Source organism: Tamandua tetradactyla, chromosome 1 (genome assembly GCF_023851605.1).
Source record: "Tamandua tetradactyla isolate mTamTet1 chromosome 1, mTamTet1.pri, whole genome shotgun sequence".
NCBI classification, from domain to species: domain Eukaryota; kingdom Metazoa; phylum Chordata; class Mammalia; order Pilosa; family Myrmecophagidae; genus Tamandua; species Tamandua tetradactyla.
In genome coordinates, this window is record NC_135327.1 from 41743962 (window position 1) to 41762078 (window position 18117).

Below are 18117 nucleotides of genomic sequence, written 5' to 3' on the forward strand. Positions count from 1 at the left end.
AGCCATAAGTGGCATGTTCTCCTCTCCCATATTCATGCAAATAGATATTTTAATGGGCGATAAGCAGTTAGCTTTATAAATAAGCAGGAAGCAGGGGTTGGAGGTGTTAGGAGGGATGGTAAGACTGATAATTTTATACTCTGCAAGAACTGCACCCGAAATCTAATTTTAGCCATTGCTTGCACAGTAATAGCTAGATGTGACCTTCAAAAGCAAAGTGAACAAAGGGGAGGAAGGACCAACTTCCTTTTCGATGCAGCTGTGGAAGTCATGGGGTTTCCTCTTGAATTTTTTTTTCTTTATTCCTGTCCTATGGTGAGAGCTGGCCTCATTGCTCCCTTGAGCCATTCTTGGGTGTACTCACTGCATACTTCTGTCCCTAGGACTTAAAAGTGACCTTAAGGATGATGGAAACACTTCCTTCAACCCAATAATGCTACAGAAGTAGTAACATTTTCTGATACCATATTCCCTGCCTACTGTGAGGGGGGAAGATTTTAAAATTAATTAAAATTAAAAACCCCTTTCCCCCATTAGCAGGCTTAGAACTTCTGCTCCCAATCTCATCATCCATTTTTGAGTAGTGCTGACCTTTGAGTAGTGGTTTATGCAATTATATCCATTCTCATATTTTTTTTGTCTCTTGACCCAGTGATATAGCCATGCTTTTCAAAAACTCAGAGGAAACTTGGAGTTGCTTTTTTTTTGACCAGACTAAACAGCCACAGGTCCTTAGCCTCTTCTTCCATTTATGGTTCTTCGTCTCTCAGCAACTTGATCGCATCATCTGCTCACCCTCCAATCTGTCAAGGGGACCCAGGAACTGGACCTGAGTGAGGAGGGCTGTTATCTTTTTACCAATGCCCATGTGTCAAGCACATGAGTTTTTCTCTCTATGCATTTCTCTGTTACCCATTACCACAAGGACAGGCCACAACTGCCTGAAAGACATTAATCAGTGGTGATAAAATGTCATGACAGGGAAATGTATGAAAATCCATTCGGCAAGCCTACAACCCTGCAGCTACAACCCTGCAGAGTGGGTTAAAGTATAGATTCAGCTAGCTTTAAGGTGAATTTCAATTCACTCTGTAAAACACTTCTTAGAAAACTCAAAGAGAAGAGCTCTGGGAACTCATGGCCCAAATTGTAGGGAGAGCTGACCAGAGATTTGTGCTCTAGGGTATAATGATTTTGAATCCATAAATTTAAATAATCATGGAATATGCTGGACTATCCAAATTGGTTCAGAATAAAACAATTTGGCAAACCCTTTCCAACTCCATATTCCAAGTATCTGAACGTACACTGGAGATGTGAGTTGAGTTCTTTTCCCCCTCCACATTTTCTAAGCATGCATTCACCCGAAGTAGACAACTAGGTTATAACAGAGAGACTTACACATGTCACTGATAGACAGAACTTCAGCATCACAAAGATGCCAAATAAGGATGGTCTCTTCTGTAATTAGGTAATAAACATTTCAGAGGGGTAACTATTTATATAAGCAATACATAAAGACATTCTATAATGTCAAAATGACTAAATTACTAAATTAAAATTTAACTGAGAAACTATTTTGGCAAAATTTGGTTCTTTCATAACTGTGGGAATACTAGCTTAGATATATGGACCACTACACAGCTCCTAGAAGAGAGGAATCTATGCAGTCCAACATGCTGAAACCTTTCTCCCACCTCCCAAAAACGGATACACCAGATTTGGCAGCCACACTTGATGACTTAGTCTTGGTCATATGGCCATTCTCGATTGAAACTGGGTTTCTCTCCCATCTTCTTTCCTCTTTCCTGTTATCACATTTCCAAGTAAAACACCATCAACTATAAATTTCTGTAGGTTGGCTCTCATTTGTGTAGGCCATTCAGAGAAGGCCTCTTGCCAGAGGGTTAATTTTAAAAGGAGCATAAATACACGCAGGGAGGGGACAAACACTTTGCACTTTTTATAGACATTGTTAAAAGCGAAAATATAGTAGGATTTGTTTAACAAAGCAGTTTGTTGAGATCTGGGGTTTTGTTATTTCCTTTTAGAAAAAGGAAAATTTACAAGATACAGAGGTCTCACATAAGACTTTATCATTGATGACTGTTCTTGTTACACCTTCACACTGGCCCCATCTTATGAACCAGTGTTGCAAAGACTATGGAGAGCATGAATGTGTCTGAAAACTCACCCTGCATTGTGGACACACAGAAACACATCACAGTGTGAAAGGGGGACTCGGTGACAGATGACGTTGGGCCAGCCTGTTCCAAAAGCACGCCAAGACATTTTAAGTATCAACAAAGCCTTTCTTCGGGGAAAGGCATGTGTGTGTGCCCTGCTGCTAAGTGCATTTTTCCCATTTGGAACTGTGAAGTACCAAATGGGGCACACTCCCCCAAATGGCAGGACCCACATCCCCCATCAGGGCACAACTACAGAAAATGGTAACATTCCTTTGGTTTTTTTTTTTTTTTTTTAATAGGCCAACTCAGATTCCCAAGTTCTCATTTCTGTCTTCCTTTTCATGTTTCAGTTCCAAGGCTTAAAGCAGTGAAGGTACTTAGCATCTTTCATAAGTTTTCCAGGACCCAGTTCTGATCAATGATAATGCACTAAAAAGAACAAACAAAAATAAGATATTATTCAGGAGGGTCTCAAAATTTGTGCCTTTAAATCCTATTTTTTTAAAAAAACACAAGCATAACAAAGTATCTGAAGCTATTCCTTCAAGTTTGTGCAAGGACAGTAGCATTTCACTATGCAAAGTCTGCCATCTTGCCACTGTGTAAATCCAAATATCTCCTCAGCAAAGATTCTCCAACATATCAGATGTTATGTTTTTAAGATGTTAAAGCAAATCTTTGGAAATTAAACAACACACTTCTAAATGATCAATGCAAAAAGAAATAACAAGGCAAAACAGAAAATAATTGAATTGAATGAAAAATTGTGATTTTCAGCAAATGCAGAGCTTAGAGGGAAATTCATAGCATTAAATCTTATATTAGAAAAAGAAGAAAGCCGTCAAATAAATAATCTGAGTTTCTCCATTAAGAAATTAAAATAATAAGAGCAAATTGAATCAAAGCAAGCAGAAGGAAGAGAACAATAAAAAGCAGAAACCAATGAATTGAACACAGAAGAACAAAAGAGGAAATGAGAAGATAAAAAAATTAATAGCCTCTAAGCCATGCTGACCAAGGGAAAAAGAGAGAAGCACAAAATACCAATATGAGGAATGAAAGAGTCAATATCATTACCGATTTTACAGCCATTAGAAGGTTAATAAGAGTCTACTACAAACAACTTTATGCCCACAAATTCAACAATTAAGATGAAATGGAGAGGAAAAGTACGTATACACACACACACACACACACACACACACACACACACAGCTATGAAAGTCATATTTCCAAATCCTTTTGGTAATAAGGGATATGGAGGATTAGGGAGCCTAAGAAAAGCACAGGGACAAGGAATAAATAAATGCTTATTCTTGGGATATTTTTAATACTACTCAAAGAATGGTTTGTTCTTTGGCATAAAATGTCCAAGTATCTCAATTTTTGTTTGCAATTCTTAGGTCACAGAAAAGACCAACTGATCTTGCCAAGATCTGTGATGCAGGCATTTGTCATGCAAGAGTTTACATCTCCAAGTTCAAAAGAGATGATTTTACTCTCTCAGATTTGAATTCTAACTGTAGGAGTTCAGTAAAAGCAAAAAGATTCTGATACCTGTGGGTATGCCCAGGATGATGCCACTTCTGTGAACATGCTTCCTGATATGCTCAACATAGATCACATTCTAAGGAAGGGGTAGTGTGACGAGCAGATGGAACTAAGCCTTCCATCCCTGGGCCTTTGCTTGGTATCAAGGGGCCTCGGCCCACATAGAAAAGGCTATTTGAAGCAACACTGGTTCACACTTCTCAGTTCTGTTTGGAACCATCCACAAGATTGAAACTGCCTGTGGTCAACCCTTCCAAGGTGTCCTAAACTCCAAGACCCATATGTTACACTTCTGTACTATTTTCTAAGAGATATTTAAAAGGCCATTAGGAGCCTTAAGGGAATGGGAAATGTACAGCGTGGTTCCTGGCTAAGTCAAGAAAAACAATCCATTTGCTCCTATATTTTAATCAAGGTGTTAACCTAAACTAAAATCTGGGCCTGTTAATAATGTTTCTTTCTCTACTTGTAATACCGATAACTGAAATCCTGAAATTGGCTCCCACATTGATCTCTGAGGAACTCCATCTTCTTGGCACAGATTTGATACCTTCATTTTAAAATTTAAAGTGAAGTTTGGGATTGTGCTTGAATACATTATTCTCTTCCATTTAATTTCATCAAGTATTCTCCATGCTTTAATGTTTTGGGATAATAAATTTATGCTTCAAATGTTTGCTCTAAACAGATGGAAATTATAAAGTCTACTACAAAAGACTAAATGACCTAGAAAATGTTCATGATATTCTATTTAAAGATAAAAGGAGTTTCACAATATATATAGTATGTCCCTAACTTTGCAAAATTAGAGATATAGGGCTATCTGCAGAAAGAAAAATGTTATAAAAGTATTATGAGTATCATGTTAACAATGGCTATCTTAGATTGCTGAGATGGCAGATATTTTTATTTTCTTCAAGCATTTTGGTATCTTTGAAATTTTTTATATTGAAGGGGTATTAATTTTGTACTAAAAAGGGCTTTCAAAAGAAACTGTATAAGAGAACGACAATTTAGAAATCTAATTCCATACTAGAGAATCACAGAACTAGAAGGGATCCTAAGCCCAGGGATTCTCAAACTTTTTATGTAAACCACTCAGGCACAGGGACTTTATAAAGGGTTTAGAGCTCAGTGTGCCCCCAGGATTTTCTGACAGCCCTAACAGTGCGATAAGACAGGCAGGCTACATGACAGCAACTACCTTGGGACAGGCAGGCTAACGTGACAGCAACGTCACTGAGCGATCAGCTAAAACTGACTGAAAATGCACTGCTGAAAGCCACTGTCCCACCCTGAGGCACAAACTGGTCAGTAGATGCTGTTCTCTGTTTCCATCTCACTTTTTAAAAATGCTTATCTGCATTTTCTTAAGCACAATCATAGAAAAACCTGGGGACCAGGCTGGAGGCAGACAACTGGAAGTGGTGGGTGAGCACAAAGCGCCCACACAGCTGGAAGGTGGAACAAACCATTTGCAAGGTCCATTTGCCAGATCAGAAAAGCTGCGCAGAAGTCAGGTAAAAGCTGACGAACACACAATTTTCTAGAAAAGACGGATCCACTGAAGTTGAAAGATAGAAACCACAGACGAGGGGTAATGTGCCTTCCTCCAGGAGCTGCTGAGAAGATGACATTTATTTGAAACACTTTCTTTTGATGTCCCTGTGAAAAGGTGAGCTATTTGAGGGCAGACGTGACCTGTAGGCTGGGGACACCTGGCAGGAAGTGGGGTAAGAAGTACCTATAACGTAGCACCACAATTCCATAGCTTTATAAAAGAAATAAGAGGGACTGCCAGTTTCTTTCACCTCCTGGGATGGCTGTCTTTTACTGCCTTCCAATGCTGGGAGCAGTGGGGAACTTCTTCAGTGAAGCCAGTGCAAAACCAGAAGTGAGGAATCCCTCAATGGCTTTTTAAAAAACAGAGTCTCTCATAGATGCTGACTTCCAACTGACTTATTTCTGGCTCCATGCTGATGAGGCAACCTCAAGGAAAGGTACTAGACTTAGGACATATACATATTATGAACCTGCTTCCCAAATAACTGTCTAAAGCAGTAAGCTTTTATTTATTTAATTATTTTAGGTCACGGCTGGGAAGCTGTTCCAAATTCATTTACCTAGAAATGCAAGGCTATCCTATGCATAAATATGAGAGCTGCTTGGCAGTCAATGTTACTGATGAAGGGTTCGCCCTGACCTTTTAGCACTGTTATAGAGTCCTCTGCTTAACTGCCAGAGCAAAAGAAACTCTGTCATTGCTTGAATACTGATGGCCCTGATGTGACCAATGAGAGCATAGGAAGGATGATTAGATTCTCTAAGTGAAAAAGGAAAGCTTGGTGTGATACAAGAAAACAAGAAGGAAAAAATTGCTGTTAACTGAAAGTAGAAAAGAATAAACTCTCACATCAGAAATTAAGAGAACTGGGTTTTACTTTTCAGCATAACTTCTTCCCCCATCTATTTCTCAAATATAATTGTATATAATTAACCTTGCCAGTCTTGCTTAGCTTAAAGGGTTCAGATGATGGGTTTAAAATTATAACCCTGATCCCTCTAGGTTAGAGCTGTCTAAGAGAATCTTCTGCAATGACAGAATTGTTCTACACTGACGATGTCCCACTGGCCATCTGTGGCTACTGAGCACTTGAAATATGGCCACTGCAACTAAGGAACTGAATTTTTAAGTTTGCTTAATTTTTATTAATTTAAATTTACAAATTCACATGCAACTTAGCAGCAGCTATAATAGTGTGTCTTAAGTAATGTGTAAGCTTAGTTCTGCCCCTCAGCAATACACAGGAACACTAATCATGGCCAGCTTCCCACCCATTTATTGTCTAATAAATAAGGGAACTGAGGTGGAAGGTTGGGCATGGAAAAATCCAATTCTATTGCTGGCAAAGTAACATAATATACCTCCACTATCTCCGGGAGGGAGCTAAATCTCAAAGATTACAAAAGGCCAAAATCACACTTAAGTTTCAGGTACAATAACCTCTTCCATGTAGGGAGAGAAAAAGTTAACGGCATGTAAAAATGAATGGCTATTGTAAGCAGAGAGATGAAAACTAAGAAAAAATCAAAAGGAAAAGGAAGAAATAAAAAAATACTATAAGAGAAATAAAGAATGCCTCCAAAGGGGTCAGCAGTAGGCTCAACAAACAAAGGAAAAAATCAGTGAGCTTGAAGCCAATACAAACTTCCTGAACTAAAATGCAAAGAGAAAACGGGAAAGCAAAAAAAAAAGAGACCCGAATATCTAAGAATGGTGGACACGTTGCAAAATGTGCAATATACAGAATTAGAATATCAAAAGGAGAAGAAAGAACAGAGCAAAAGAAATAACTGGAGGGAATGCAAACTTAACAGCAGACAACCAACCACATATCCAGTAAGCTCAAATAACATCAAACAGGAAAAATACTCCCCAAATCATACCTAGGACTATTATATGCAAACTGTGGAAAATCAGAGACAAAGAGAAAATCTTGAAAGGAGATAGAAAGGTAAAACAAAACAAAACGCTTTACCTGAAGAAGAATAAGTATAAAAATTACACTGGACTTCTCATTAGAAATTATGAAAGCAAGTAGAGAATGGAGTAAATATTTAAAGTGATAAAAGTAAAAAACACCGAACTAGAACTCTATACCCAGCAAAATTATCCTTTGAAAGTACAGGAAGACTTTCTCAGACTTGACCTTTTAACTCAGAAATGTTAAAAGAAGTTCTTTGAGCAGAAGAAAAACAATACAGATCAGAAACTCAGATCTACATGATGAAAGGAAGGGTATCAGAGAAGAAACAAAAGTAAAAGAAAATCTTTTACCTTATTTTCAAATGATCCGAAAGATAATTGCTTAAAGTAAAAACAGTACAATGTGATAGGTAATTACAGCGCTATAGAAAGTGCAATGAGTGACGGCAATATCATGGGTTGGGAGGGAGGAATCAGGAACACTCTGTTGTAAGAGCCTGCACTACATAGGGAGCATTATAGTGTTACTTGAAAGTTGACTTAGATTAAGTAAAAATGTTTATTGTGAATTCTAGGGCAGCCACTAAAAAAATTTAAGTTAAAAAAAAAAATCAAAATACCACCTGGGTGGCAACAGCTAGTTCTGTACCACGAAATACCTGGACTAGCACGGAGTTGGAGAAGTTGTGTGAATGTCAACACAGGGAAGCAAAAGAAGCCCTGAGAATGAAAGAGACCCTCCCACAGGGAAAAAATAGGGATTGAATATTCCTTTTCACAGAACACACACATATACTTCAACTGCTCCAGCTCATTAAAAAGAAATGTGCTCAGCCAGGACACATCTGACTGTTCAGACAAAGGTCAAGTTGAAAAAGCAAACAGACTGCAGCTTCCAAAATACTATCCTTGTTTGGTTTCAAATGTGTTGACATTTGAGGACAGAAATGTGGGGTGCTGGTTGGGAGCATGATCCTCCCACAACTTAATCACGACAGCTAAATAAATACTCAAATAAGGCAACCAGCATAGAAACCACATTCTCTTAGCGAGAAGTTGCCCTGATATCTTTAGTTCTGGACCAGAAAGGGGGAAATAATTGAGTTTCAGCTTCACAGAAAACCTTGAATCCTCCCAGCAAGGTGAGGGAGCCTAAAGGAATGAGAAAAAGGACAAAAAACAGAAGTTAATTTTAGCAGTTTCATGTCCATTTGATAAATTAAGAGGCAAGCTTGCAATATGATAGCAAATGTCGACACCCTGGGAATGTCCTCTGAACCATGAAAGTTTTTGACTCATTTTCAAAGAAAAATAAGCCCAAGATCATGCAATTACTCATTCTATTTTCTTTTGCCTTTTCTTTCTCTTTTATATTTTAGAAAAACTCAAAGCTGCTCCCCTTAGGGCCTGAGAGACTCCCTAGGGTTCTTTCTGTTTTTAAAGAAAAGCAAATGAAAAATTGCAGCTTCCTTTGTTAAAGGAGGGAGGAAGGGCTGCCGCTTTTCTGTGGAACAAAGCAAATTCCAAGGTTACCTTCTTTCTGTCACTACTTAATTTAGCTCTTACAGATATCTGAATATTCAGTGGTGATTTTGTGGGTCTACTGGGGCAACATAAACCCATGGGCAACTGGTACCATCTGGCAGACTTTGGGTCTTCCAATCCAGGACCATAGCTAAATTCTCAGAATGGGGAGCATGTCCCACTGCCCCACCCTGGCACTGGCTGTGGGTGGCACAGAGGCCGACACATGAAGGCTCAAGGGGACCTTCTACTTTTATTCATTCATGCCTGGTCATCAGCACCAACTACTGGGCCTCTGCTACCATCTCTCACAGGGATAACTGCAACCGGATGCCTAACTTACACTGTTAATAAATGAGTAGTTTTCCTTATGTACCCGGCCAAAACCCAGACGCCACTACAAAACTGTGGAAAGGAAAGGTGGCATCTACATTTTCACAAGTTGATCCAAACTTCCTCTGTAGTCTCCATTCTGCTGAGATCTAGCAGCCAAAGTGCTGCCCTCAAGGTTAGCACCAGAGGCCCTCCCTGCTGACTGGCGTTTCGCCAGCACAGCCCACTCCTGCCAGCCTCATCCAGGAGGCTGAGACTATGGAAGTCATGGCCAGACCCAGCAGGATCCTTTGGGCTCTGAAGAGCTGAGGCCACAACCCACCTGGCCTCCTGACAGGCTGTCCCTGTCTCTCAAAGCTTCTGCAGCAGGCTCACCTGGCATCCATCAAGGACCCCAGTGCAGATCTCCTCTGCACCCCCTACCCCCAGTGCAGGTGATACACTCTGGAGTCCTGCCATGCCATAAGGCAGGTGATAGATGCTGGGAAGCACTGTGGCAGATGTGTCACTGTTCCACCTGCCCAAGCTGTAGCAGTTGCATGGAGAGCTGAAGCCACCCCATGCAGCATTCTCATTCTAGAACTCCTACTAGGGTCTACAGCCTAGGTCCCACTGCTTCTGGATTTTCCATCGAAGGATTCTGGTCTGGAGTGGTGAGTTTCTTAGTCCCCTAACCTGAGGGGCTTCACCTCACCTTCCCTCCTACATCATTCCCTCTTCATCCTGGGAGAGACATTCATCCTTTCCCACCATTTCCTTGGGGCCATGATGATAACATGGCTGCAGTGAAACTGATTTACAGGGGAGGGAAAGGAAAAACACATCTGTATATTTTCAAAGCACTGTACTCCTTGTGTTTGCTTCCACTGCTGCTGTGTCCCTCTTGACTACCTCTTCTTGGGTGGCTGAAAGGACAAGAGTAAGATTTATCCCAAGTTCAATGCTATACAATCTGTACCCTTCTAAGAGAAAAATAAACACACTGACAAGTTAAAAAAAAAAAGTCATTGATTTTAGATGAGCAAAAAGTCAATATCTGCACCTCTTAATTTCACCTCTTAAACTTGGGACATGTTACAAAGAAGTGCTCACTTCTACTCCCTGCCCTTCTTTCTGTGAACATGCCCTGTTGGATGTTCTGACACAGTTACTACCCCTTTCCTCTGAACACGTGGCCCTCAGGTATTTTTCTTTCAGTATTTCTCTTTCCCAAAGAAACTGCAAGGCTGCCACAGTATACCAATGTTATATCAATTATAGCAGTATACCAATGTTTACGGTTAGCTCTCTACTGGAATTATTCTGAGGCCAAATTCTAAAGCAAAAGGAACTCTTCAAGCACAACAGCTGTTGTGTTTTGCATTAATTTGAAAAGTTATAGAACAGCTCAACACCTTTCAATGAAATAAATACTTTCAAAGTATTGATCAGGTATAACAAACGAAAATCAAGACATTAAGTTTATAAAATATACTAGCAGGTTAATAATACAATCCAAGGAATTAGCTAGAATTTTGAAAGCTGTTTTAAAAATACTAAAGCAGTAGTTCAGTGGTAGAATTCTCACCTGCCACGCGGGAGGCCTGGGTTGGATTCCTGGCCCATGCACTTCACAAACAAACGAAAAACCAATCAAACAAAAATTCAACAAATGGTGCTACAATAAGGGGATACTTACATGGAAAAAAGAATGAAATGTGATCCCTGCCACACAGCATACAAAAAAAATAAATAAATACTAAAGTTCCAAGGTACATTTTAATCTCCCTAATACTCTCTCAGTGGAAAGGGGACGTTCAAGAAGCAGCACCACAGAAACATGGGGCGGGAGGAGGGAGAGTGAATCAATTGGCCCCTTCCACGTCCAGATTGAGGCATTGCAACTTTGCCTACCCTGTGCTTTCACAATGGGTATGGAAGGAGATCACTTCAGTAGGAGATCAGTTTTGCTCTTGTTTAGTAGAGCAAAAATTACAATTATATAACTTATTGTCACAGAGAAATTAATAGGATGGAAATAAGGACTCAATGTCTTTCTGAGTCATTACTCAACCCTCTTAATTAGTATAATTGAAAACCTAACTCAAAGAGCCATTCAGTGAGCTGGCCGTAGTGGCTCAGCAGGAAGAGTTCTCGCCTGCCATGAGGGAGACTCGGGTTCGATTCCCAGTGCCTGCCCGTGGTGGTGGTTGGGGGGGAGAACCCCCCCCAACTCGGCATTCTGCTAGCTAACCATGGCACAATTTGCTTCTTTGAATTTGGGATTTCTAGACAGAAATCTGATTAATATTTGTGATGACGAAATTGACCACTGACAGGAGCAAATCATCACCAGGTTTTGCAGAGTAGAAACACAAGTTTCATGTTATGCAAATGTTGAATGCAAGAACAGAGAGGAGGGAGAACAACAAGGCTTGTGGGAAGCCCTGGGTCTGGACTACATAGTTCCAATGCCAGTCGGATGCTAACAACTTCAGGGGTCAGCACACACGGAACCCTGGGTGAAGACCCCAGCTCATGGGCACCAGACCCTCCTGTGTACCAGTGAGTAAAACACTCTGATTTGCTAACTGTTCCCTCCATTTGGAAAGGGAAGGCAGGAGGTTTAAACAACTGTGAGAGAATGCCCACAAAATGAATTCTGCCTCAGAAGACCTTGTATCCTATATTAGTTTCCCCAAAATATGAGAGGATGACTCATCCTGAGAGGGGATTCCCACCTGTGGCCACAGCCTCCAGGCCTAAGGCTCCCGCTCAGAAGACACATCCCCCTCAGCCCCGCTGCTGGCACTACGCTCCTCTTTGCGCGGAGCGTTTCGTTCTTTGCTTGATTCTGAAGGCCCCTTGGCTCTGGTCTTCTCTTTCCTCTGCTGCTGTTTTTCAAGCTTTGACAGCTGGTTATAAAAGAGAAAAAGAGTTATTTTTACAAATGTGTACATGGGCTAGTGCCTGTGCATCCAAACACCAATTATTTCACAGGAGGGGATGGCTGCTGAAAAAGCTATGATTAGGTAACCTGGCATACTACAGCGATTAGATATGCCAAATTATACCCAAAATGTTAATCAGGCAGGCACCCGAATCATGAAAACAGATTCACCCTAAGTGTGGTTTCGTGCAGACTTTTACCTACCCATAATTCAATGTGCCACGCAGGATTTAGGAAATGGTCAATCAACAGGCTTCTTAAGAGGCTGAGGAGAGCCTTTATTGATAATAATGTAGAAGGCTGAGAGGTGAACTGCATTAAGTATACTTAGTCATCAACTTTGAGGTGATGCCTGCCAAGCAAAAGCCCCAAGCATTCCTGGCAGGTTGCACGGTAGCTGCACGGGAACTGCACACTTGAGGTGGCTATAGGCACCCTCATAGATTGTCTACCTGGCCAACAGGGGACATGCCTCTGGCTTCCAGCTCCAATGAAACGTGGGTCTGCTTTGTCCCTGGATATCTCCCTGATTTGTTCAAAGAAATCAAAACAGATGGTTGAAAATACTTAGATCAACTAAAACAGCTAACTGCATGAAGGCCTGCTGAGAAACTTGTCAGAAACAAACAGCTAGATTTTCGACCCTGGGATTTTCTTGGCCCAAGAAACACCATCTGTGATAAAGCCCAAGCATCAGTAACATCCAACTTCATCTGCCTCTGAGACCAGGTCTGTGAACATTTTAGGGTTCTCATGAAAGGGGGATGGGTATACTTAATGAAGGGCTTTTCTCCCACCTGGCCCCTATGCTCATCAAATGACATAAAGAAGCCACTTTAACCAACCCTCCAAATCATCCCTCTTCTATCATAGACCTAGAGCTAAAATCCCCTTCGACAGATGATCAATTCTCTCAATTTGGTCCAGAAAACCAAATTGATTTGTTTTACTAATGAGAGACTTAAAATATTGTCTTTTCCACTCCTTATTCATCTACAAAGCTCTAGTAAATAACTAAATTGGTCAACATGTTTATTAGATTTTGTCGATTTTACGAAAGACATTTCACCTCTGACCCAGTGACTCTCCTCCCAGATAACTCTCTGGATAAATCTCCACACATGTGCAAAGGGAGGCTCAGAGGAATGTCTGCTGCAGTGTTGTCCGTATCAGCAAAAACCAAGATCAACCCAAAGGTCCACCGACAGAAGGATGGATAAACATAATACAAAACAGTCACATAAAGCAAATCTGTAAAGCAGTTACAGCAAACTACCAAGATCTACATGTATCAGAATGGGTAAGTCTTTAAAATCATGACATGAAAAAAATTAGATTTCAGAAGGGTATATATAGGAGGATTCCATTGATGTATATACTTTTCAACATAAAACTATACCATACCCATTTCTTCTGGGCTCATGCACCCATAGTATGGACTGAGAGAAGGCATACCAACTTCAGGGTACTAGCCAATTTGGGGAATAAACAGAGGAAAATGGGATCACAGTAAAATAAACATTCACAGGCTTCAACAGCAACTGCCAACTTTTACTTCTATAAAAACTAACCCAGACCCAGAGCAGGGTTACCAGCCAGGGCCAGTTCACAAATTATTTGTGACTACCACATGGACCCACTGATGAGAATACACCTGGGCCAGGATGTAAATCAGTGCAGCTTCCTTTATCAACAACAAGGTCTTCCTGGGAAAAAGGATCAGCTACTACACTTTGTGTTTAGTGACAGAGCTGATTTCCAGCACAAGTTCTTTGTCTCACCAGGGCCTGGTATAAAAGAGTTCATTCCAGCACCTTGAGGAGGAACGATCTCTAACATGTATGGCAAAAAGTTAGCATTTTAAATTCTGGGTAATGGGTACCCAGAACCCCTTGCTATACTCTGCACTGTTACTTTTCTATGGGCTATTATTTTTCTCTATACTATCTTGGCACAGATAAGGAAGGAATGTCCTGATCTTAGATGACAGCCTTCCTTCCTATTTTCTCCCTTTCAGCATTAAAATGCTCTTTTCTTTATGAAATGATAAGGAGAGTAAGTGGGAGTCTATCTCACTTTCACTTTCTTGAAAATGATCTCAGAAAAGAGTAAGTTGGTAACTCCATCCTGGATACTCCCAACTTCATTTATTCAATTCCTAGTTCATAAAATCCCAAACTCTGGGAATCAGTGCTCTGCACTAAACTGTAATAAGTTGCTTTTTGCTGCCAGCAGTTGATGTTCTTATCCATACATGTGCTTACACATGTTACGGGTAGATGTGTACATATACTCAAACATTCTCCAAGTTAGACATCAGAAAATATGATTAGAAATAGTAAGATGCCCTCTCAATTTTGTTTCTCTTCTTCAAAAGTAAATATAAAAAGTTTGAATGTCACAAGTAATATAAACAACAGGAATATTTACATCCATGTAAACCAGGCCTCCCCTCCCGGCCCAAGATTCAATATCATTAAAAGGCTTGTTTGTGATCCTCCTTGTTGTTTATACTCTACTCTTTAAGGCTGTCCAGAACCCAGATCCAGAGATGATAATGGAGACTAATTCCCATTATTGCTGGCTTCCCAGGTCCCTGCTGCATCCCTTTGGCATGCACTGACTCAGAGATGCCATTCTAGTAGAGCGTAGAACTGCAGGCGCCACCGAGACTTATCCCCCTGTCCCCTACCCCCCCTCCACCATGGACCAAGCTTTTACATCACGTATGATCATTATTTCAGCAAGAGGCATAACCCATGTTTCTATAAACCATGTAATGATGATTCTCTTATATTATTTATCTTAAAACAATCCAACCACATATGGCACCATGCCTCAAAGTAAAGTTCTCTGTGAGAACATTGTGAACTAACCTAATAAATTTAAGCCTTTTCTCGGAAAACTTGGAACTCAGTGCATACAAAATGTGGAATTTACATCTCAAGGCAAGAAAGCAGCTGGATCTTTTTTTTTTTTTTTTAAGAAACAAATAAAAGACAATGTAAGACAGACTGATAACATAAGATAGAAAGAACAAAAAGAAAAAAACTGGTATTACATAGGCACTCATCTAAAACGTCAACAGCTTTCACATCATCCATGAGAGGCATGCCAAGGAAATCATTATCCACTATGGGCCCTGTGAACACACGATCCACAAACACTGAAATGGAGGGCTTTTTATGTTTTATTTATTTGTTAATCAACTGATGAGTTTCCATATTGCAAAGGAATGTCCAAACCATGCTGGTTGAACTACCTTAGATGGAAATCCCTACTTCCAAAGGCCATTCTGGGCGCACAGCTGCCTACAGATACCGTGGGCCCAGGCATCCTTCCCGTGGTGCCAGAGACATGGACAGTTAGATGCAAATTCTCTGACTCAGCTGTAACCCAATTAAATCCACTGAGAAATAAGGAATCTTCCTTCCAACCAAGATGCCCAAGCTTCAACCATATGGTGGGAGAATGAAGCTCAGCTGCAGGGCCTGTAGGCTTAAACACCTTGAGTGTCCAGGAAGGTGAAAATGGAGAAGGAATGGAGTCTGAGACAAAAGGGCAGGGTGGGGACTGAGGCTACACTGGAGAGACCAAGCTTCACCTATGGGGAATGATTACACTCATGTTCTCTTTTTTTTTTATTGTATGGCAAAGAAATAAAAAAGTAATAGTTTTCAAAGCACTCTTCAAGAAGTGGTTATAGGACAGATCCTAGAGTTTCTAATGGGCTACCATATGATCCTCTCATATTTTTCCTTCTAGCTGCTCCAGGATATAGGATTTAAATACTTTTTTATCATCACAATTGACTTTTTTTCCCTCTTTTCTTTGTGAAAAATAACATATATACAAAAAAAGCTATAAATTTCAAAGCACAGCACCACAGTTAGTTGTAGAACATATTTCAGACTTTGACATGGGTTACAATTCCACAATTTTAGGATTTTACTTCTAGCTGCTCTAAAATACCAGAGACTAAAAGAGATATCAATTTAATGATTCAGCATTCATATTCATTTCTTAAGTCCTATCTTCTATCTATAATTCTACCATCACCTTTGATCTTTCCATAGCTCTCTCTCGGGTTGTTTGGACTATGGTAAGTCTAAATTTTTTATACTGGAAGGGTCTGTCACAATATGGAGTAGGGAGATGGAACTATCTGATACTCTGATGAGGCCGGGCTAGGTTTCAGGACTTATCAGGACCTGGGACCATCTGGAGGTTGTAGGTTTCTGGCAAGTTACTCTAGTGCCTGGAACCCTTGTGGAATCTTATAAATTGCCCTAGGTTTTCTTTAGGATTGGCTGGAATGGTCCTGGTTGGGGTTTGGCATGTTATGATAGGTAGCAATGTCAGTGGAAGCTTGTGTAAGAGCAACCTCCAGAGTAGCCTCTCGACTCTATTTGAACTCTCTCTGCCACTGATTCTTTATTAATTACACTTCTTTTCCCCCTTTTGGTTAGGATGTAATTGTTGATCCCATGGTGCCAGGTCTGGATTCATCCCTGAGAGTCCTCTCCCACATCGCCAGGGAGACTTTCACCCCTGGATGTCATGTCCCACATAGGGGGGAGGGCAATGATTTCACTTGAATAGTTGGGCTTAGAGAGACTAAGGCCACATCTGAGCAACAACAGAGATCCTCCAGAAGTAACTTTTAGTAGTCTAAGCTTCTCTGCTACCTACATAAGCTTCACAAGAGTAAGCCTTATGATCGAGGGCATGGCCTATTGATTTGGGTATCCCTAAAGTTTGACACAGTATCAGGGGATTCCGTGATGGTAAGGTTTAATAGTTTCATATTCTTTCTCCCCTCCCTCAGGGTATTTTGCCAATACTTTTTGATTATCTGCTTAATATCTCTAGGATGTTTCCAGGCATTACAATAATCTATACAGGATTAAAGGACCTCTTTCTTATCCTATTACACTCATGTTCTTTTAAATGTGTATCAAAACATACAATATTGATGGGGTCTACCTGTTGGGACCCCCACTTTGCACTTCTACCTAAGTTATCCTATTAGCACTGAATGATCTCATAATTTTGGCTTTATTACCATCCCTTGGAGGAACAGGAGTTGGCTGGCTGTACCCCAGGTCCTGCTGCCTGCACCCCAGCCCCAGCCTGTCCCTACTGCCAGCATAAGCAGCCTCTTACTTCAGAGGGGTGACAGTGACCCTGACCTTCCAGCTTCCCCCATGACCAAGATGTAGGTTCTCAATGCCAGTCACAGCCTACAGGACCTGTCAGCGCTCCACAGAGGACCTTCTCAGAAAGGTTTTCCTCCTTCTAACAGAGGGGCAAGAAGATGCTGCCTTTCTGCCTAGCCCTAGCCAAACTCTGGGGAGGACAAAGAGTTCTGAAATGGTGACAGCCCCTGTGAGGAACGCAAGTCCAGAGGTACACAGAGAAGCTTCTGGAGAGCCCTGGCAGGACTGTGATGGATCAATCTTAAATTCCTTGGTGTTTAAGAAATACTTAGGTATGCCTGTGGCATGAAAGCAAAACATCTCCTCATATGCCCATTTCAAAGAAACGGATGTTCGGTGAGTCCTATGACTTGCTTGAGGCATTATAGTATTATGTGACTGAGATGAGATCACACCGGGGCCTCTAAACACCAAGCCCATTTTTTTCCCAGGGAACCAGGGGCCTCTTTTGCTGTTAGTCTAACAGCATCATTTCACAGATATTTCAAGCACAGCCTCTGCCTTCCCAGGACAGACTGTCCACCAGAAGGAGAATTGGCTTTCCCCATTAAGGCCCTGCAGGCCCTGCTCAAGGCAGTTTATATCCACTGAGGGTATTATAATCCCTATTTCAAAGCAGAGAACCTCAGGGTTCTCAAAACCATCACTATTCGGCCTGTAGCACAAAGCAGGCCAAATCATTTCCTTACCCAGGCCAACCCTCTTTGCACTTGTATTCAATAGTAGAAAACATGCAGGGGCCTCAGGGCCCTCTCAATTTGCCAAATTAAAAACAAACTGGGAAAAAAACACACTGGCCCTAATTTGGTGGTTTACCCTCAACTGCCACTGGACCTCAGTTTGCATGCACAGTTCTGCCCTGATGGCTAAAGAAGTTCAAAGGAA

General features: G+C 40.9%; 1 protein-coding gene across 5 annotated transcripts in view; it reads right to left on the minus strand.

Annotated features, from left to right (window-relative positions):
* Positions 1 to 1939: 1939 nt before the first annotated feature.
* Positions 1940 to 18117, minus strand: part of DTD1 (D-aminoacyl-tRNA deacylase 1) — a 252963-nt gene continuing 236785 nt past the window's right edge. The window contains exons 5-6 of one of the 5 annotated variants that reach the window (XM_077114849.1): positions 11805 to 11978; positions 1940 to 2618 (exon numbers count right to left, since the gene is read on the minus strand). In XM_077114849.1, coding sequence (XP_076970964.1) covers positions 11826 to 11978 — 153 coding nt within the window. In that variant the 3' untranslated portion in view covers positions 1940 to 2618; positions 11805 to 11825. Of the gene's footprint in view, positions 2619 to 11804; positions 11979 to 18117 lie in introns of those variants that run through there. The other 4 variants (XM_077114868.1, XM_077114861.1, XR_013157180.1 and 1 more) reach the window with 4 other exon arrangements.